The following is a 20,966-nucleotide window of genomic DNA, read 5'->3' as shown; positions in this document are numbered from 1 at the left end:
GGGGAAATCCCCTCACAAACAAACAAGGGGGACGAAATAAACGAAATAAAAGGCTGGGTGTACCCCTGGCTTGATCCAAACTCACCAAACCCTGCCCACGGGTGTGGAGCGTCGGGCTGATCCCCGCTGCGGGCAAAGCCGCCACCGCGAGGGAGGTCAGCCCCACACCCCAATCCTGTGACCGAAAACACCGCGATTTACACCATTTTAAAAGCCACGACAACTAATTGTCCATCCGCTGCCGCTACACAGCGAGGATGAGAATGGGGGGACCCACCGGCAGGGCTCCCGCAGCACAGGCACAGCTGAGGTCCCCGTGGGATTCCTATTATTGCCCCCAAAACACGTCGAGCCCCGGTAGGGCTGGGATATCCCCCCATCTCCCCCGCCCGGTCCGGTCCGGGGTTAGCGGGCAGCTCCGCAATGCGGTACCGGGGGCGGGACGGGGGTGTTGGCACAAGATGGGAAAGGGGCCGCGGGCGGGAGAGAGGGATGTCCCTGCCCCGGGGAAAAACGCATTTCGGGCGATTTTCTGGGTAGCTTCCGAAAGAAAAGAACAGGGGAGCTGTGGGGTCTGTGCCGTGTGGGGACAGGTGGTGTGGCGCCGGGGATGGGAGAGTGGGGGGCGTCATGGTGAGGCTCCTGCCCCCGGATTAGCCACATTTCCCTCCCTGCCGGCGCCCTTGCCTGGGATACCCAGCAGCGTCCTACCCCATTCTCAAGCTCATCCCCATCGTCTTCGTGCTCACCCCTACCTCCATCCTCACCACTTTCATCCTCATCACCCCTGCTCCCACCCCGGTGCAGGTGACCCGTGATTGCCGCCCTGCCGCAGGCACCGACAGCCCGATCCGCCCCCCGCGCCGTGCGCCCCCCGGCCCGGAGCCGCCACGGCGGCGGAGCGCCCTCGCCCGACGGCGGTCCTGCCAGGAGCCACCGCATCCCTCCCCAGCCGGGAGACGGGATATGCCCTGCCAGGAGCCACCGCATGCACCCGTCCGAGATGAGGGGAGCCAGCCCGGACAGGGGGCTTCTCTTCAGAGGTGCTCGCTGCTCTTGCTTCTGTGCTGAACTCTCTTGTTCCAGGTCTGCTTTCTCCCCAGGGAAGTGATAGAGGGCCAGAGGGGGAGGAGATTCAGCCCGTCCCCCTGCCCTGAGATAACCCCCTCGGATTCTGGAATAAGTGGAGAGCTGAGATTGCCTGGCAGGTTAATACAGTGCTCTGCACATCTCTGATTCGTACACAGGGCTTTCAGAGTGTTTCTGTCTGTGTTCCCCACCAGGGAAGCAAAGGGAACCATGCCATGCCATGCCATGCCATGCCATGCAGCAGCATGGCAGCTGGCTCTCCTCTCCTGCAGGCAGCTGCTTGAGTCTGGACACAGGATGCCCACAGACTAACGTGTCCTGGTCCTTGTGCTTTACAGGGGCCAGAAGTTCTCTGTTTCAGAGTACGTGATGATGGAAACCATTTTATTAAGCTATAATTTTGCAGAGGTTTTAAAGCTAATTCAGCACTTTTCTCCCTCTTCCCCTCTTGAGCAGAAGTGGCCCCTGCTGTACGTGGGGCTGTAAGAAGATTTGTGCCCTTTTTGTGACAGTGAGGGGAAGGTCAGGGATCCTCACTCCTATCTCCTAGGGCGGAGAACGGAGAAGCTCGGCCAGAGGGTTCCCTCAGTCCCCGCCAGGGCACCTCAAATCCCTGAGCTCCCCAAGCTCCTGCTTGCAGGGAGATCCCCCCGGCTGGAGGAGCATCGGTGCCCCCCGCTGCCCCCGGGCAGCTGCAGGCGGTGCGGCTCCCGGGGGTGACAGGGCACCTCCGCGTCTGCCCCGCTGCACTTTTCAGCTGTGGCGAAGCCAGCGATTTCCCAGCGAGCCCCAAAGGGCTTTGTCTCGCTGTCAGCTCTGCTCAGGCGCTTCCCTCCGCGCTCCTGCCGGGAGCCGGCGCTCCTGGTGGCTGAGCTTGCGAAACGAGCCGGCTCTGCAAGCCGAGCGATAAGCAGAGGCTGTGTCCTCTAAACTTGTCCGTGGCTGGAGCGGACGTGGCTGCTGGTGCAACACTTGTGCCTTGGGCTGGGAACACGGGCTGCCCCTCCAGCCCGTCGCACAGACATTTTGATGCTGTGCCGGTGCCCGTGGCAGCCTTCGTGTGCCCAGTGCTGCTGGACATGTGCAGCCCCGACAGCAAGGGATGCAGCAGAGTGAGGAAAATAACCCCCAAAATAGCAGCAGGTTTAACTTGAACAAAGCAGAAATCTTCTGAAAACCCAGTGCGATGTCAGAGTCTGATCTGTGCTCCAAATGGCTTTTGTCTGTGCTTTGTAGCTTCTGGTCATGTGCTGCAACAATCCTCTAAACCTTCTCACTCTGAAAACCAGACAAACAAAGGCCCTCTCTGCACTACCAGGGAACGGATTTATTTCTCTCTGTGTCTTTACAGTTCCTCAGACACAATGGGGACCTCTATTTGGGCTCGTTTCCTGAGACATGAGGGTAATGCCAAATCTCTGTTGCCCTCACGCATCCACACAGTTGTCCCTCCCGATGGAACCATTGGTGGGAGCTGGAGTGAGGTGAGGGCTGAGCCCACTCCTCCCTGTGTGCAGAGGCCAGGTATGGCTCTGCCTCCTCCCCACACCTGGAGCCAGAAACCTTGCCTGTGGTGGCAGCTGGATATCTCAGCCTCATGCAGTTTGGATACTCCATATCACATATTCCAGGATATTTCAGAAAACGCTTATTTTGATGGCGGCACCAATGTTCTCCATCAACTGATTTTGTACATCTTTGGAGTTTGTGTTTCAGGTGAGGAGCTGAAGGCTTCACCAGTGACTCCACCAACACACTCGCCTGTCAGGCTCTTGTTTGGGCCCCCACACAGGGATGTGTGACCCCTGGTGCTGGGCTCCTGCAGAGGGGAAGCAAGAAGAATGGAGCAAACTGGGGAGAGCATCGAGGTCAGTAGATTTTGGCTCTAAGAGTGCTCCTCTGGGCTCAGTTCTGATGTGCCCACGGGTCCTCCTTGGATTCTCAGGTGGTTCTTCCTCTGTATCAGTGGCCCAGGATCCACAGAGCAGAGGACACACAGGGGGCAGAAGGGAGGTTGTAGGACTGTCACACCTGCACAGATCAGGCATGTAAAAGTCCCTGGATTTCTTGCCCCTCAGTGCTGCCAGAGGGCAAGGCTCCCTCTCACCCAGCTCCTTCCTGTCTGGCAAGGTCTGTGAGTTGCTGGGGGATTGGCAACAGGTCCTGTCCACAGCCAGGGTGTCTTGCTGGAGTTTGGGAAGTGACCCATGCCTCATTACCTCTGCTGGGACCCAGCATGTGACCCAGCACAGCCTCCGGCAAACAGAGCACTTTGTTCTGACCCTTTGCACTTCCCTGCCAGAGAACTGCCCTCTAATCCCCCCAAGGAGGGATTTTCCTCTCCCACCCCAGCTCCCTGTGCCTTGGTCCCCTCAGAGAGCGGTCCAGGGTAATAATTTACTGCCTGCCACAAGCCACTCCTTCGGACTTTTCCTTCGACCTTCAGACTGCATTGCCAAAATAAAAACAACGGGAGGGAGAGAGGCACAAGCTGCTTCCCACGGCTAGAGTGTGGCAGTGCCCGCCAGCCCTGCTGCCGGATCCCGGGAGCCCTGTCTGCAGGTAATGCCCCTTTGCTTTCTCTGGGGTGATTGAGACTTTCCCTTCTTTTAGTAACTTCCTGAAGCCCTTCAGGAGCAGCAGAGGGTTTTGTGAAGGACTCGTTCCTTGCTGCCAGGAACCTGGCTGGCCTGTGGAAGAGCTGTTCCTCAGGGCTGGAAGTGGAGAGGGGTTGACTCAGGAGCAGCAGAGGGTTTTGTGAAGGACTCGTTCCTTGCTGCCAGGAACCTGGCTGGCCTGTGGAAGAGCTGCTCCTCGGGGCCAGCAGCTGGAAGTGGAGAGGGGTTGAGTTCCAGCAGCAGGGTTGTTTCCCAGATGTGGAGAAGTCCAGAGAGGAGATGAGCAGCCTCCTTGCTGCCCCTGCAAACTAGCTGGGAAAATTTCTGGCATTAGCTCTGCCTCCCCCAGGAAACTTCCATCAAAGGAACTTCCATCACCCTGCTTATCCCTGCAGCCCCACATCAGCTCAGCTGGGTGGGTTCCTGTGCACAGCACCCATGAGCGCTCCTGATCTGGGTACTTTCAGGAGCTGGCAGATCAGCAGAGATCAGTTGTGTGTCCCCATGGTCCTGGGCCACCCGCACAAGGAAAGGAGCCTTGGGCTCCACTGGGATTTGCAGTCAGCACCAGAAGGGTGAAGTTTACACCAAAAATTTCAGGTTGTGTTGTCTCCTGTGGTCTCCTGGGCTCTGAGAGTCTCTGAGGCTGGGTCTGGTGAAGCTCAGGGGTGTCCAGCAGCCTTCTAATGCCAGAGCATTCCCAAACCCCTCTCCAGCAGCCTTCTAATGCCAGAGCATTCCCAAACCCCTCTCCAGCAGCCTTTTTTTTTTTGTTTTTTTTTTTTTTTTGGTTTGGTTGTTTGTTTTTTTTTTTTTTTTTTTTAAGGCCCTCAAGCACAGGCTGTAATATGTGCTGAAGTGCTGCTGGGAAGGAGAAGAGGGGACAGTAAGCAGCAAGGACACTTGAGACTTTTGCAAGGACAAGGTTGGCCAGGAAGGGTCACTTACAGTCAGACTGCTTCCAATGGTGTGTTATTTATTCACTGAGACTGTGCCTACACTTGAAAAGCAATTGGGAGCAAAAAAAGTCACAGCCACCTAATTTAATGGCAGCAATAACTTCAGGAATTGATTCTGCAGAAAATGTAAAGGCTTTACAAGAGATCAGTAAGATTCTGCCACATTCATATTTACAGAAACAAAGGCACAAAAAGTGGCAAAAATTGTTCAAACCCGCCTCAGCTGTCCTTTGGAATAAAAACTTGATACCCAGTGGCCTTCTCTTATCTCCTTTTTTCAAAACATGGAAAATATCCCAGCACTTCTGTGGGATTCCTTGGCAAAATCAAAGGCAAAGCCTCAGGCAGAGTCCTGCTTTTTGAAGCTGAAAGAAAAAAGTAGAGGGGGGAAAAAAAAGGAAATAATTTAAAGAGCTGCAATGGTCACCAATAATCTATTTATTCTTTAATTAATCCTCCTAAAAGGAACAAATAGCCTCTGAGCTTTTAAAGAACATCCTATCCTATCCTATCCTATCCTATCCTATCCTATCCTATCCTATCCTATCCTATCCTATCCTTCTCATCTTAGCTCTTACCCAGCAGAGATAACTGAGTAGCCAAATATTTCAGGTCACCTTTCACTGCAGATCCATGGTCTCCTGCTCTGTGCTCTCTAGAGGAGTGTTTGTTTTTAGCCTTATCTGGACTTTCCCTGCAATTCCAATTGCTCAGGACTGTGTTGTTCCACTTCAGTGACATTTTTATGATTATGGTTATGGATTTTGCTAGATAGGGAGATTAGGAATATCTTCCCCTGTAAAATAGCATATAAAATGTTGTAACAGAGAGAGAAAGGGTACTTCTCTGTGTGTAGAGACCATGGGCTGGACCTGTTGTCCCCACTGGATGTGTCCTGTCCTGGTGAAGCTGCAAACGTGGCTTTGCTGGGATGGTTCTTTCTGTAGGGATCCAACTCAGCCATGGAAGGACCACGCAGCTCTTTATCCCTTATAGGGCTTGGGGAAGATAAAGGCAGCTTCCCTCTCTTGGGAGGAAAGAAGATGTTTCCAAGAATAGGCAATGTCTGGAGGCTCTGAGCTGTGCAAGTCCAGCTGAAAAAAATCCCTCTCTATGGCCAGAGTTTGTTCCCCATGGTCTGGCCAGGTCCAGGCAGGACGTGTGCACAGAAGGGGTTAAATTGCCTGAGATCTGCTCCTCACCTTTGAACTCAGGTCCAGCCAGAGGCTGTCCTGGCACAGATGTGTTCTCTGGAGGACAGGGAAACAGCAGCCAGACACAGAGGAGCAGCAATGCTGGCAAAACCCAGCCCTGACATCAGCAGCTCCCCAGCTCCACCAGAATTGTTTAATTTTGTCCAGGAGCGTGTGAGTTCCGGGCAGGGGAATGGGCCAAGGTCAGTGCTGCTGTAAGGGGGCATGGTTACCCTGCTGGCACCTGCAGGGACACGTGCCTGTGTGATGTGTGTGCCCTAAGCGCTCCCACACTCAGAAGTCCCTGCAGGGTGGCACTGATGTGTCCTGCCATGGGCATGGGCCATGATGGGTGAGGGACAAGAGCTGCTGCAGGGGGGACTGGCTGTGGGGACACAGGACAGGGCAAGGGCAAAGCCTCACCTTTTACACATGGGGAGGGCAGGAGGCCAGCCCTGCTCACACCTGCCTGTCCCACTCATGTCATCATAGTGACAACTGCTCACCCTGGTTCCCTCTCCAGGGAGAGTCACAGGGCTCCACAGGCAGAGCCCTTTGCAGCTGCTCCAGGGGTCTGATGTTGAATTTCCAGTGAGCACCTGCCCTGCACTGAGGATTCACTGGTGGGCCATGTGTCCCTGTGCTTCCAGGGAATGTTTGCTCCTGTGCCAGGGAGCCACCAGTGTCAGGGCAGTCACCCTGGGTACAGGTAGGGTGAGCTGGGTTTCAGCTCCTCAAAAGCATCTAAACCCCAGATCCTTTCCCAACAGCACAAATACATTAATTTACCAGGTTTTCAGTAAGTTTCTTCTGTGTTACAGGAGCCAAACCTCTCAGCTGTCTTCCATTCCCTCTGTCTGCCAGTCCCAAAGTGGTTTGTCACTGGAGTGATGGCAGAGTCCCCCAGTGATCTCCACCAGACTGGGTGGGTGCTGCCCAGACGAGGGTCAGAAGCTGTCCCAGTGTCTCAGAGCTGTGGCTGGCTGGCAGGCAGCCAGTGCTGCACCCAAGGACTTGTTTCTGCTCTTACTCCTGTGCCCTTCACCTTTGCAGACAGAGGAACATCTGCGTGCTCTGCTTCCCGAGGACACCCGGAGCCAGCAGCTGAATTCCTGCCCCAGCTACAAGGAGAGGAGATTATTTTGGCTGGCTTATGTTCTTGGCCTGGATGGAGCCTTCTTCCACTGCCCTGGGCAAGACAAAAGGTAATGCTGCTGGGTGGCATGTTGCTACTGAGCCCTGGGCATGGTGAGGGCATGGAGAAGGCTTCCCCATGGTCTCCCACAAGTGTGGGGCTGCAGAGCCTTCCTGGTGGGCTCCAGCCAGGCTCAGCCTGCCCAGCAAGGGCTGCAGGGAGCCTGGTTCCCATGGGACACACACAGAGGTGGCAGCTTTGCCTTGCACACCTGGCCCTGAGTGACACCCAGCACTGGAGGGTCAGTGATCCTCAGAGGGGGTAGAATGGACAAAACTGACCCAACATCACTTTGTCCATCACTAGCTGTCATCAGATTAGGTGTTTTATGCATTTTAGCTGTTAAAATTTTCCCTACAGGATCCTCCTGCTTTCTTTTCTTTAGATAGAAAATGGGCTTTTAATTAAAGATACCTTTTTCCAAGGAAATTAAAATCAAGTAGATTTTGTTGATAACACAGAGATTTTCATTAAAGAAAGAAAAGCAGAAGGCACTGACTAGAAAATGTAAGTTAACTCATGAAATTTTTCTGAAATTTGACCATTTTAGTGCAAGTGGAGGCAAAGCTGGAGAAAAGAAAAACAAGGGATATTCTTAAAAGATGTCAATGCTGATAGCTTGAGAATATTTGCTGAGCAAAAAATCAGCTTTTGACCTGAAAGAAGGTAATATTTCAAGCAAAATGCAGCTCCCCCTCTCTCATTACACATGGCACCAAGCACATCAGATGTTCCTGATGATCTCCCTTGGTAGCTGCAATCTGGGTGAGGGACCCATCCCGCAGTGGCCAGCCCTTCTGCTTCCCACAGGGAATGCTGCCACAGCCTGGCTTTTACCTCCTTGCACCCACCACTGAAATTGCTTCAGAAGCTGCTTTCCTGCTGCTGCAGCTGCATGCAGGGAGATTTTAATAGGAAACTACAATGGAAGCAAAAAGTGACTGTTTTATATTTAATGAAGAGAGAAAAGACATCAGCCCTTCTCCCAGGTCTCCTTTTGCTCAGAGCTCAGTCTCTGGTCTCTCAAATCTCCAGGCTCCCCACGTGTTTATGTTTGCAGTTAGTAGTGCTGCAAAGCACCAACCTGGCTGTCCTGGCTGCAGTCCTCCAGGGTCCCCAGGACATTGTAAAAAGCAGTTTCTTCAGGGTTTGACCTGAACCAAATGCCAGTTTTGACCTTCCTCCAAACCACTGGACAGAGGACAAATTTCCAGCTGACTTGTAAAAAATTATTCAGAACACCTGAGCTGCCTGCCAGGCTGTAATTTGCTTCTACCCACCACCTGCACCTCTTCCTCCCCACCCAAAACTCTCCCTCCCACCTAAATTCTCACTCCTTGCATACAGCTAGCAGGTGTTTCTTCATCTTTTGCAGCTGGTCAGCTTTTCCTGCTCTTTTTAAAGTGCTGCAGTGGGGCACCAGCAGTGGCATTATCACTTGAGGAGTTGGGGGTGGTTGTGTTTAGGGGCTAAATGAACTGCTGCAGGAAGCAAAGCTCTTCCCCTCTGGGTTTTAGGAGGGAGCTTTGGGCTCCTGGCCTGACAAGGCAGGCAGGAGAGCCTGATGCAGGGATGGGGAGTGTGGGGAATGAGAGGTCTCTGTGCTCGGTGGTTGTGGAATGCTTCCCGTGCTTCAGGCCTCAGCCTCTGGGGGATGTGCTCCCAGGTATGTTTGATGACTTGTTTTCATAGAATTTTTCTGCAAAGTGCTTCAAGCTTTAGCCACCTGCTGTTTTCTTTAAGTTCTGCATGTAGCTTTTCTCTAAAATTTTAAGGATTTGAGCCAGGGCTGCTTGGCTGGACTCCTGCTCTGTTTTGCAGCGTCCCTGGGGTGTAGGGACAGGATCTGCAGGAGAAAATTGGACAAGCCAAGAGGTCTCTAGAGACTGGCTAAGAAAGCTTCCTGAAATGCAGAAGTTCTTCAAAGTCTTTCCTCTTCCTGGACTTGCTGTAGTGTCTCAATGGGGATGAAAGTGGAGTTCAGTACCAGCTTGCAGCTATCTCTTAGATCTGTAGCAGGGGAAAACTTGAGCCTTTTTTTTCTCTCCCCAGCAGAAGCACGTGTTTGCAGGAATCCTCCTTCCCACCTCCCTCCCTGCTCCTCTCTGAGCTGAAACTGGGGCATCACCCCCTTAAGCTGAGAGCAGCCCTTGTGCTGGGTGAAACCTGCGGGCTGCCTTTGGTGCCCTTCCCTCACCCCTGCCCCTCCAAACTCTGAGCTTCCTCCACAACATCACCTGCTGTCCCAGCCACAGCCCTCCAGGCCTCTCCAGGCTGGCAGCCAGCCCTTCCCAGAGCAGGAGGGGACGAGGGACTCGCTCGGAGGGGTTTGCAATGTAGGTTAGGCAGGGAAGGCTGCCGAGAGCAGTGACATCAGGGAGGAGGTGGGAGCAGCCCGCAGATGACGAGTCTGTGAGGTTGTGTCTCCGTGCGAGGTACGCCTTGCATTAGTAATGTGTTTGTAGCAAATAACGCTGGGCTGGCATGGGAATGTGGGTCACCACTGCCAGAACCGTGCGAGGAACAGGGAGCTGCTCGTGCTGTGCTGGGAAGCAAACGTATGTTACTGAGGGATGTGTGGTGGGGGGAGATTTAGCTGAAGGAACTGCTCCAACTTGGAAGTAGCAGCTTTCTGTTGTGTGAGCGGGTGCTTCCTGCCTGGGGGTGCCTGTGGCTGGCAGTTGGGGTGAAATGGTGTTTGAGGAGGGGGGAGTGGGGTGCAGGTGTCTGTGTTCCTGCTGTGTAATAGTCCTGTGATATTGGGGAACTCTTAGACTTGCTTGTCAATGCTCTCTGTGGCCCTGGCCATGCCTGGAGCATCCGAGCAGGCACGAGGAGGGATGCAGCCGGCCATGGATAACCAAGGATTCCAGCGTATCTTCGTGACCTATTTCTGGTTCTGTTGTTCAGTGTGTGTGCTCAGGAAATCTTTCTGCTTTAGGGGGAGTAGGGTTTGTTAGTGATAAGGAAAAGCCTGCTTGACTGCTTGTGAGATTTAAACCACAAACCAACCTGGTTTTGAAAGTGGACTTGGGCTGGGGAAGGTGGCTCTGAACCTGAATAGGAAGTGTTGGGGTGGGGAATATATACATCCTACAAATGGGTATGGTACTTCAGTGCCAGAGACTTTAACTCAGAGCAAGTCCCTTTAATGAAAAAGCTGTGTTGGAAAAGGCTGCCCTTGGTCAGCAGGGACTTGTTGAGTGGCTTCACTTCCAGCAAAGAGGCAGTGGAGCAGAACAGGGCTGGTGGAGGGAGGCATGAATGGGCTGCCAGGCTGGAAGGGGCTCCTGCCTAGCTGCAGGTTGGTAAAACAGGCTTGTCCAAGCCCCTTGGAGTGAGTCAGGAACTTGTCCTGCATTCTGTAAATACCTCCAAGACACATGGATGTGTTTCCATGGCTTGCCCATGTGCTCTCCAAGATGCCCAAGCTGTGATTTCTCCATCTGTCCATGAGTCATCATTTCCCCAGAGTCTGGGACCAGAATAGTGGCAGCAAGGTGGCCCTGAGGCCAAACCCAAGCTCGTGGGGTGTCAGATTTGGAGGAAATGGGCTGTACCACCTGATGGAGCTGCAGGCAGTGAGCAGGAGTGAGGTATTAAGTTGGGTTGCTCTGGCCAGAGACTCCTGAGCAGGGGTGGGAACCTTCACTCCTCTCCCTTCTGCTGCCATGTGCAGCTTGGGGCATGTCCACACACACGTGTGTGCCCTGTGCCAGCCTCCTCCCAGGTCTGGATCCTTCAGGGAGTGTTGTCTGCTCAGAGACAGCAGCAGTGGTGTCCCTCTGCTGTGGCCATGAATCTGCCCAGCCTGTCCAGCAGCCTGTGAGGCAGACACAGCCCTGAGGCAGGGGTTGGGTGACCTTCAGCAGACCTGGGAGAGCTGGGCTGTCAGGGAAAGGACTATGCCCAGAGGGAGGAGAGGGGCCTTGATCTGTCTGGGTGCTGCCTGCATGCTGTCCCTGCTGGTGGCTGCCAGCTGGGACAGGATCTTGGACTTGCAGGGCAAAGTATGGACAAGGTCAGGGGCTCAGACCAGCCTGATGTTGTAAGTTCTCCCTCTGCGTGGTTTGTGGGCTTTGCTTTAAATTCCCTTTGCCTTTCTTATCCATTCAGAAACTCTAAACTCACAGCTTAGTTTTTTTGGCTGTTCATCAGAGCTGCCCCCAAATCCCAGATCTGCTGGTGGGGCCAGCTCAGGGACTCTCAGGAGTTCCAGGACTCCCTGCCTGGCAGATCCAAAGATCCATGCAGGAAGGGCTCTGTTATGGGCTTGTTTACCTCAAAACTCATTGTCCTACAAAACCCTTGCCCAGGGAGATGGGCTCTGGCAATTGGTGCTGCACATTCCTTGGTCTGTAGAAGAGCTATTCCAGGAAGACAACTTGCTTGTGTCTACAAAGCCCCTTCTTTTTAGATGGAAAAGGAAAGACAAATTTCTGTGAATGTTTTGATTCTTGCTTTCCCTTCAGTGGCAGAACTGAGGAGTAAAACTGAGTCTTGAAATAATTTTGCTATCTATTCCTAAGCAAAACAAGGAACTCCTCTGTACAGCTGCACTCCTTGGGCTTCCCTCTGGCTCAGCCTGTGCAGCAGGGAGCAGGCTCAGGGCTTCCTCTCTGTGAAGGGAGAGGTGATGATGATGATGAGTGGTGGCAACAGCCTGCACAGCTGAGCAGCAGAGATGCTCCATGGTGGGAATCCCAGCTTCTGGAGCTGGCTATGTGTCCTTGGGCAAGTCACTGCTGTGATGTGTGTGTGCTGGCTTACCTCCTGCAGGGCCTGAAAGGTTTCATTCACGTCCCTAATTACTCGCAGAGTCCTGAATGGAAGGGACAGGGGATGTGCCAAGTGTGTGACGTATCCCAGTACAACCTCATCCTTGTAAGCACTCTCCTTATCCCCACTGGGGACACAGGGGTGGCTCAGAAAGGCTTGACAGTGGTGCTTTAGCCTGAGTCCCCTTGGCCACCAGAGAGGGTGTCTGTTTTGTGGCACTCCTCCCTGTCCTGTGAGCTATTGAGGGCTCCTGGTGAGGCTGGGAGGGAAGATGTCCTGGTTCCTATAATTTCCTGGTTATTTTGGTATGTGAGTGGAAGGGGGAGGAGGGCGGCTGTGGAGAGAAGAGCAAGGTCAGTGAAGAACAAATGTGCCTCTGTGCACTTGTGATCGCGCTGCCAGCTAATCGGCTTCGGTGCTCCAACTTTGCTCACAGAACTCATCAAGCACGGCCGGGAGAGGATAGAACAAACCATCAAGGCCTCTGGCTCCAGGCTCTGCTCATAGTGAGTATGAACCCCTCCCAGTGGGATGGGAGCCCTTTAACAGCTCAGCTGATAACCCCTGTGCTGGCTGGGTGGTGGATGGAGCTGGCTGGCACCGGGCAGATGTGGGCAGTCTCTGACACGGCTGCCAGCATCCGCTGCTGCCCGGCAGCTCCTGCCATGCCCAGCCTGGCTGTGCAGGAGGGGTAGGGGTTTCTTTGGGATGGCTGGGGGTCTGTCCCTGGTGGTGTGTGGGGGCAGAGAGTGGCAGCACCCACAGGTGAGATGTGGGGAGGCTGGTGGGGTCTTTGGGCCCCCTTTTTGGGAGGGGTGGGGCAGAGGGTGGCTGTGGGGATGTGAGCCTTCAGAGCCTTGACATAGTGTGGTGGGGCTGAGGGGGGGGTCTAAGCTCTCTGGGGCAGGGGAGAAGGGAGCAGAGTTGTTTTGTGCATGTTATCCTCTTAATTCTGGTTTTTGCAAAGAGCATAGATGTACCCTTAGAACCAAAGGGAGGAACCCCTGAGGCAAGGCTCACCCATCCCCAGTGATGCTCAGGCAGGATGGATCTGAACCAATGAGTGTCCAAGCCTGGCTTCTCCAGTCCCAGCAAAAGCTGCACCAGGCAGACAAGAGATCTTTAATGCCTCTGCTCACCAAGCCTGCCCTGGCTGCCATGGTAGCTCCTCTTCCCTGCAATGTCAACTGCCCTGGTCTGACCTGGGGAGTGGCCTCTGGCTGCTGCCAGCCCCATGGACCGTGGTGCCTGGACCTAGCTGGACTCTCCTGGCTGCCCTGTGGGGATACTCACTGGGCTGCAGCATCCCTGTGCACTGGGGAGGGGGCTGCATCTCTGCCAGGAGAGCTGTGACTTCACCTGGCCTGGTGCTGTGCTGCTGCTGGGGCTCTGCTGGCCCTCATGTGCTTGTGCAGCTTCTGTTATTGTGAGTCAGGGGCTAATATTAGATAAGTTTGTTCAGCCAGGAGCCCTGCTTCCCTAATCTCCTGACAGCACACACCATTCCCTGCCTCCCCCAGAGTGCAGGTATCCCATCCTTTGGGGGCAGCAGTGCTGGGGAGCTCAGCTGAACCCTCCTATGATGGAAGGGGTGCACACACTGGGGTTTGCACTACTCCCCAGCAAGTTAACGGTGTGAAGCTGTTTCTCTCTTGGATTTTGTACTCAACACTGACTTCCTCTTCTTTTCCCAAGTGCTGAGCGAGTTGTTTTTTTAATGGATCGTTCCCGGAGCCCAGACAAAAGCACCCAGGTGAGATCATGGCTCTGATCAAGCAAATCCTCACCTTTGGGACAAAGGGGGCTGGTGCCTTTAGATGAAAAACAAGAAGAGAGCCTATGTTAGCCTGCTGGGAGTCTTGCTGCTGCCCTGTCTTGTGGGTGATGCTGGGTGGGGAAAAACAGCAGGGAGGCCCTTTTGGACAAGGCATGATGTTCCCAGAGTCTGGGGACAGTAAGGTTCCTAGGGAACAGGAAGAGCACCTGTGTGTGTATGTATCCCCTTGTCTTTGGGAAGAGAGAGGCTGCAGCTCTGTGGTGCTGTGTGTACATAAGGCCATCTAAAGAGACCTTAAATGTTTGCTGAAGTATCCACTGGGTGTTCATCAATGGCTCTGTGTGAGGGTTGCTGTGCTGAGGAAAGGAAAACCCCACCTGCAGCATAGTCCTTGTGACTAAAATTCTTGTTATCTTCTCTAGCCTTCAACTCCAACCGAAAACATCAACCTCGGACCTTCTGCTAACCCCAAGTAAGCTCCCTGCAAAGCCAGGTAGGGTGTGGAGTGTGAAGAGATGTGGTAGGGGGATGCAGATGGTCCCTGTGTGTCACAGGGTGCTGTCTGCAGGAGTCTGGACAATTACATTTCTTTTACATCATATGTGCCACCAATGCACCAGCTTCCAAGACTAAGCTGTAGCTGGTACTCACTACAATCATCCTCTCCTGGCCATGTCTGTAGCCCCTTGTCCCTTTTCTTTTGAGAGGTAGTAAGGGAAGGTCTTCCTTGTCACTGCTGGCTTCCTGGCTATCTTTCACTAGAAACAGGGATAAACGGTGGTGCATCTAGAAACAGGGATGCCCTGTGAGGGCATCACTTATTCCTTACAGTGCTGTCACAGCTGCTGCCTTCAGCCCCTGGCTGCTGAAGGGTTGCTCGTGCTCTGCAGGGTGCACCGACACACACAGTGTGAATCCTGAGCTGCCTGGGACGAGGGTCACCCACCAGCGCCCTTTAATCCCTTCCACAAACACTGGTTTTTCCAAGCAGGAACTCTGCTTTGATGGTGGTGTTACTGTTGCATGTTTCTCTCCCAGAAACATTAACTTGTTTCATTCTTGCCCAACAGTGCCAAGCCAACAGACTTTGACTTCCTGAAGGTTATTGGCAAAGGAAGCTTTGGCAAAGTAAGTGGGCTTGTGCAGGTGGGCTGTAGCTGTTTGGAGGCAGCTTGGAAGGAAAATATGTTGCTGAAGGAGTTTCTGGCTGTGTCCTTTGCTTGCACCTCTCCTGAGGTGTTTGGCCTGACTGGGACTGAGATTAAATAAAACCTGAGACACTGTTATTAATAGTCCATTCTAACTTTAAGGTACCTCAACCTCTCTAAGGACTGAAGAGTGAGGAGTTTTATGCTCAGGGTGGTGGTGGTAAAGAGCACTGCTTGATTCAAAATAAGTTTCAAATTTGTTCAGCAAAAGATCTCCAGAAAAACCTGGAGACCGGCAGGATTCACTTTAAATGGGACCGGCCCCAAATGCTCCAAAACTATTTCCTATTGGGTGTCTAGGGGATATATGTGGAGACATTGATTGCTTTTCTTCTGGCAATGAAAAAGTGCTGGGAATTGAGAGGGCTGGAGCTTGGTCTTTAAAACCCTGTAGCTGGCCCTCTGAAGTAGTTTTCTGTGTATAATCACTCACAAGAGTGTTGAGCTAATGAGGACACACTGACCAAGGTGAGACAGGCAGCTGTGACCAGCACCTTCTGTTGCAGGTTCTCCTGGCCAAACGCAAGTGTGACGGGACTTTTTATGCAGTGAAAGTCTTGCATAAGAAAACCATCCTTAAGAAAAAGGAGGTAGGTCTGCTCTCCTGGGCTGTTCTGGAAATTGTGGGCGGTGTATGGGCTCTATGGGTAATGCAATTGGGGTACCTGGCATTCAGGCAGGCAATTCACATGTTAAACATGGATTTGTCTGTGCCACGAGAACAAAAGAACAGAGATTAATTAGGTCAGACAGGAGGGAGTGGTTCTCTTTTTGGGGCTGGAAATGACCCTCGAGGGCTCCTAGCTTCCACCTGCTTTGAAAACAGCAGTGAGCCCTTAGGGCAGGCTGGGTTGGATCCTTGCCTGAAACCTGAATGCTTTTTGATAGCAAAACCACATCATGGCAGAACGCAACGTGCTCCTGAAAAATGTCAAGCACCCCTTCCTTGTGGGACTCCACTACTCCTTCCAGACCTCAGAGAAGCTTTACTTTGTGCTTGACTATGTAAATGGAGGAGAGGTGAGTGCACATCCAGACTTTGTTTTAATCCTTTTTGGTCCTTCACAAGCATGCTGCCTTATTTAAAATTATTTCTTGTCAGAAGATAATGATGTTGAGAGATAATGTTGTTTTGACTGCTGGCAAGGAGCAGCCAGGAATACCTGGCAGGATACCTCACCTGTAAATTGAGTCAAGATCTTGCTGGCTATGACCTGAGTCAGATTATTTCCAAAGTAAAGATTCTGAGAAAAGCAGTATTGAGGCATTTTAAAATTCTATGGAGAATATGGGAAATACAGGCATTGGTGAGGTTCAGGGAAACCTTCTTGTGGGCCAGCTCTGGATCCATGTCTAGTGCTTAGGGGTGATGCCATTGCAACTTTCTAGACTTTTTCTGTCCTGTAGAAGCTTACTTTTCTCAGCTGTCTTTCTGTGCTATCTGAAACTGGCTGGGAGATACCGTTAAGGTGGATATCTTGCCCAAATTGAGTTCATGATTGGGATCTTTGCATGTTCAGCTCTCTGCATGTATCACTTCTCATGGCCATACTACCACTGTAATCAGCTTCTGGGTTGTAGTAAGCTAGGGGCTTAACCAGGTCAGCACATGATGGGGGGTTTGAGAATTAATTATTATTTTTTGTGGATGATGAGGAGAAATGAAACAATTTTTAGAAAGGTGTTTGGATTTGCTTAAATTCACTTGGCTTGGGCTTATTCCGTGCTATTAAAGTGCTACCTGCTGTAAATCACTTTTCACTTATGTAGCTGGCTTTCAGCCTTGCTCCAGATTAGCCTTCATTTATTTGGAGACATGATCAGCCCTCTCACCTTCCCACAGCTCTTCTTCCACTTGCAAAGGGAGCGCTGTTTCCGCGAGCCCCGGGCCCGTTTCTACGCTGCAGAAGTGGCCAGTGCCATTGGGTACCTGCATTCCCTAAACATCATCTACAGGTAAGGCAGGGGCACCAAGCCTGCCCAGGCAGGGGGTGCAGTGTTGGGAGGGAAAGGGATTCACTGGGGAAGTGAAATGTAGGACTGGAGTACCTGAAGAACGTCCTAGCCCAGACAAGACTGTGCTGCTGGCACTTCACCCTGCAAGACCTGATGGGCAATAAACCATTCTTTCCCCTTCTCAGTATCACTCTGAGAGTATTAAGTTTAAAGACATAAACCTGGCTCAATAAGTAAGAAATCATCTCTTAGTGGCAATTTATGCATGGAAATGCAGGCTAACACCTGATCCTGTGTGAAAGCAGCCTATTTATGTTTGCCTGTATGTGTACTGATGGGACTCTGCAATTTGGGAAGATCTTGGTGATTTGGATTGGGAGGCTTTGTTAGCTCCTGTTCTTAGCTGAAGCAGTTTCAGATCCATGTTTTCTAAATATCCAGCCAAATCTGCTCAAACAGCACTTTGTCTTGCAGGGACTTAAAGCCTGAGAACATCCTCCTGGATTGCCAGGTATATTCACAGCTTGGGCTGACTTCCTGCTGGCTTTAAAAACATCAGGACCACAAGCAGCGGGCAGTGGCTTTGCAAGCTGGACTATAGCTGATGGCATGGCATGCATTTTGTCTGTCTGCACCACTGCACTGCTGTGCAGATCCTGGAGGGATGAGAGGGCTTGCCCTCTGAAGAACTGCATGGTTTTGGGGCTCATTCCCAGAAACTGGGACCTGACCTGTGGGTGGGGATCAGAGGTGAAGAGCAGGTCACTGCTTTAGCTCTGGTGGTGACTGTTACATAAATTGGCTCTGGGATAAAGCAGCAGAAAATCACAGCAGTGCTGGAGCTCTTCATGGCTATCTAGCTGTAGACAAATAAAAAATAAGAAGAAATCTAGACTTTTTCCCTACAGGCTCCAATACCTGTACTATAGGGTGAACATAATGGGAGGGAGGTGAAGCAGATGAGCAGTGGGAACCAAACCCCACATGAGAGGTAATGCATAGGCAAATACTTGGAAGTCCTGTCTCCTCTCCACAAAGTGTGGGACAAGCCAAAATTGCTCTTTTCTTTAGGGACACATAGTATTGACAGACTTTGGACTCTGCAAAGAAGGAATGGAGCAAGAGGAGACAACTTCTACCTTTTGTGGCACTCCTGAGGTACTGCATGTGCTGGGGCTTTGCTGAGACCTGGGGGCTGGAAACCTTCAGGCACTTGGTGCTCTGGGTCTTGGGCTTATGTGGCACCTCAAAAAATTATGGGCTCTCTGAGGTTGCCAGCCTGAAGCTGGAGTTCAGACAAGGCCTTCCCTATCCAGCAGACAGCTACCTGTAACAACACAGCAATTTTGGAGTATGAATGAGCTATTGGGGCAGGAGTTCCTGCACTTGGAAATGGCCAGGCTTGTGAAAGTAGCTGGGGAGGTGGAGAAAACCTTGTCCTTGGGAGCAGGATGTTTACCTGCTCTGAGACCCCAGCAGTGCAGAACAAGGAGCCTGCTGGTACTGGCATGCACAGGACCTTGCTCTGCTCTCCTGTGTGTCCTTGCTGCATGCAGGAGCTGCAGAATGCCCTGTGCAGAGGAGGGGACCAGGCTCCCCCTTGGAATGCAAACACTGCTCAGAGGGGAGGAAATGCCTTTCCTCCAGTGCACTCCAACTGGGTTTTGTGAAAATCTATTTCCAGTCTGACTCCTTGGAGGCTTTTTTGCCTGCTTCTTACTGAGCTTGGGGATTTTGGTAGCACTTCAGCCTAGGTAATGTGCCTGTCCTGCTGCTTTCCCCAGGCAGCTTGACAAAGGGTCTGTAAACATGACACCTTTCGACATTCAAGCTCAGTAGAAGTGGGCAAGAATTTCCCTCCTTTTTCAGTAAGGTTTCAGTTATGCAATAGTACAGCATGAACCAAGCAGGAATGTTTGAGCTTTGTTTTCTGGTTTTGGTGTGTGTTGTTGTTTTCTTGTTCTAGATAGAGACAGATAGTACACAGAGGTAATTCTGTGGGAAACTGTTCTGCAGACTGCTCAATTTCTTGCCTTCTGCTCCTTGACGGTGACTCTTGGTAGCTTTGCTGCTTTGGACAGACTTACTGGAGCTGAAAACTGCAGCTTTTTCAAAAATACAGGAGTTATTTAAAGATGTGCTATCCCACAGTGGGACAGGATTGGTGGCTGAATTGTGGCAGGTACCAAATGCTTGTAGAAGTCCTCTCAAGGAAGAGAACCTCCTGTAGCCTGCAAGGACACTTTGAGGGCTTTGGTAGGTGTCTCTCAACCCCATTGCTCCAAAGCAAGTGGAGAGTTTATTAGATAATACTAGGAACAGCATGTGTGTTATTCTTAATGCATTTGCTCAACTTGAGCTGCAGCCAGGCTTGGGCAAAGCCCCTCCTTTATAATTTGACTCAAATATTTCCTTCTGACTCCCCAGTATCTGGCTCCTGAGGTGCTAAAGAAGCAGCCCTATGACAGGACAGTAGACTGGTGGTGCCTAGGAGCTGTCCTCTATGAAATGCTCTTTGGACTGGTAAGTTTGGAAATGGGCTGGTTCACTTTACATAGTGGAATTTTTATTTGCAAAGGCTGTGGTGTGAGAATGGTCTGGTGTTCATGAGGTACTTGATAGACAACTAAATCCTGAATTAGTGATCTGGTCCAGTCCTACCACTGCCCTTTTGAGCGGAGGTGGCAGGTCTCCCTCATCTAGTCACTGCAGGACTCATTTTGACCTGCAATGTGTGGCTCCTTCTGGTAGCTCATGTTTTACCTGGCTGCTTCTCCTCTCTTTCAAATTAGCCTCCTTTTTACAGCCGGGATGTGTCTCAGATGTATGACAACATTCTGCACAAGCCACTACAGATCCAAGGAACGAAGACTGTGGCAGCTTGTGACATCCTTCAAGGACTTCTTCACAAGGACCAGAAGAGGAGGCTGGGTGCCAAAACAGACTTTGTAGGTGGCCTTCACTATCAGCAGGAGGGAGATGGATGGGGAAATTTCTCTTCTGAGCATTTCTTTTATAACAGCACTGCCTTGGAAAAACACTCCCATGCAGTCTGTCCCTTCAGCCTCCTATAAGGGACCCATGGGGTTGACTTGGATTTCCAAAGGGAGAGGGGAGGTGGCCAGCTAAGGACACCAGTGTGTGATGGGTCTTTTCCCCTCGGGGATTCCTGAGCCAGGAGCCTCCTGTATTAAGGATTTGTGGATATGAGTATGTGGTAACTTCAAGTCAACCACTTAAAGCTGTGAGACCAGGTGCTGGAAAATGAGTGTTGGCAGAAAATTGATTTTTCCTTCCTGCTTTCTGTACAGCTTGAGATAAAGAACCACGTATTCTTCAGCCCAATAAACTGGGATGATTTATATCACAAGAGGATTACTCCACCATTCAACCCCAATGTGGTAAGTGGGTAATTCTGTCTGTTTTACATAAAGGATCCTCTCCAAATATCTCCTGCTGATGCTGAGGGTTCTGAGGTGTGGGTTGGGACCTGCAGATGCAGTAGTGATGGCTCTTTTGGAAGAGCAGCTGTGTTGGGCTGTCTGAACACAAGGGTCTGGTTTGGGTCTGCTCCCTCGATGATTGTGTGTCTGTACTCCTTGACTTAGGCTGGCCCAGCTGATCTGCGACACTTTGATCCTGAGTTCACCCAGGAAGCCATCTCTGCCTCCATCACCCGCACGCCTGACCTTGCAGCCAGCAGCTCCAGTGCCTCAGACGCATTTTTAGGATTTTCATATGCACCAACTGAAGAGGACATTTAAGTTTTACAAAGGCTTGGTCAAGCCATATTTTAAATGAATGGGGTTTATGGGTTTTTTGGTTTTGGTATTTTTTTTTCCTTTTGAGAGGTTTGGTACAGTCCTTTGCTCATGGTTTAAGGAAACTGGCACTAACACACTAACTGGCTGGGATGGAACAGAGCTCTTATTTTTTGCTGTTTGGTGGATTTTCTCCCTAAATGAATGTTTCCCTCCCAGGGAAAGTGGGACACTGACTATAGTTTTCCCAGAGTGTCTTGTTCTACTTGGCAGAGTTGTATTCACTCTGTGGTTATATTTATGGTTGAGGTATCTGTCATCATTCACATCAACAGCCATGTCCCTGTAACTGGACACATTTATTTTTCTTTTTTTGTTTTTTTTTTGGGATTTTTTTTTTTTTTGTGGAACTATGCTCAGCTATGTCCAAT

The 20,966-nt window shown here is 51.5% G+C and overlaps 1 protein-coding gene across 1 annotated transcript; it reads left to right on the top strand.

The window, feature by feature from the left end:
• The first annotated feature begins 6,951 nt into the window (after positions 1-6,951).
• On the top strand, positions 6,952-20,538 carry SGK2 (serum/glucocorticoid regulated kinase 2). Its single transcript, XM_041478765.1, has 14 exons — positions 6,952-7,064; positions 12,270-12,339; positions 13,529-13,586; positions 14,033-14,082; positions 14,681-14,738; positions 15,325-15,408; positions 15,707-15,838; positions 16,662-16,774; positions 17,249-17,285; positions 17,846-17,932; positions 19,202-19,297; positions 19,567-19,722; positions 20,086-20,175; positions 20,383-20,538. The coding sequence occupies exons 1-14, from the start codon at positions 7,013-7,015 to the stop codon at positions 20,536-20,538; spliced, it is 1,239 nt and encodes a 412-aa protein (XP_041334699.1). The 5' UTR covers positions 6,952-7,012.
• Positions 20,539-20,966: the final 428 nt, after the last annotated feature.

Source organism: Pyrgilauda ruficollis, unplaced genomic scaffold (genome assembly GCF_017590135.1).
Source record: "Pyrgilauda ruficollis isolate IOZ18807 unplaced genomic scaffold, ASM1759013v1 scaffold46, whole genome shotgun sequence".
Taxonomy (NCBI): domain Eukaryota; kingdom Metazoa; phylum Chordata; class Aves; order Passeriformes; family Passeridae; genus Pyrgilauda; species Pyrgilauda ruficollis.
The sequence above is the reverse complement of the archived record's forward strand: the minus strand, read 5'-3'. Positions and strand labels throughout refer to the sequence as shown.

What these genes read in the sequence shown, in the direction of transcription:
- SGK2 (XM_041478765.1), top strand. Translation starts at nt 7,013, where the DNA reads ATGTTCTTGGCCTGGATGGAGCCTTCTTCCACTGCCCTGGGCAAGACA. An exon ending in GCCCAGACAAAAGCACCCAG is followed by an intron (nt 13,587 to 14,032) that starts GTGAGATCATGG and finishes TATCTTCTCTAG; the next exon opens with CCTTCAACTCCAACCGAAAA. An exon ending in CACCATTCAACCCCAATGTG is followed by an intron (nt 20,176 to 20,382) that starts GTAAGTGGGTAA and finishes TCCTTGACTTAG; the next exon opens with GCTGGCCCAGCTGATCTGCG.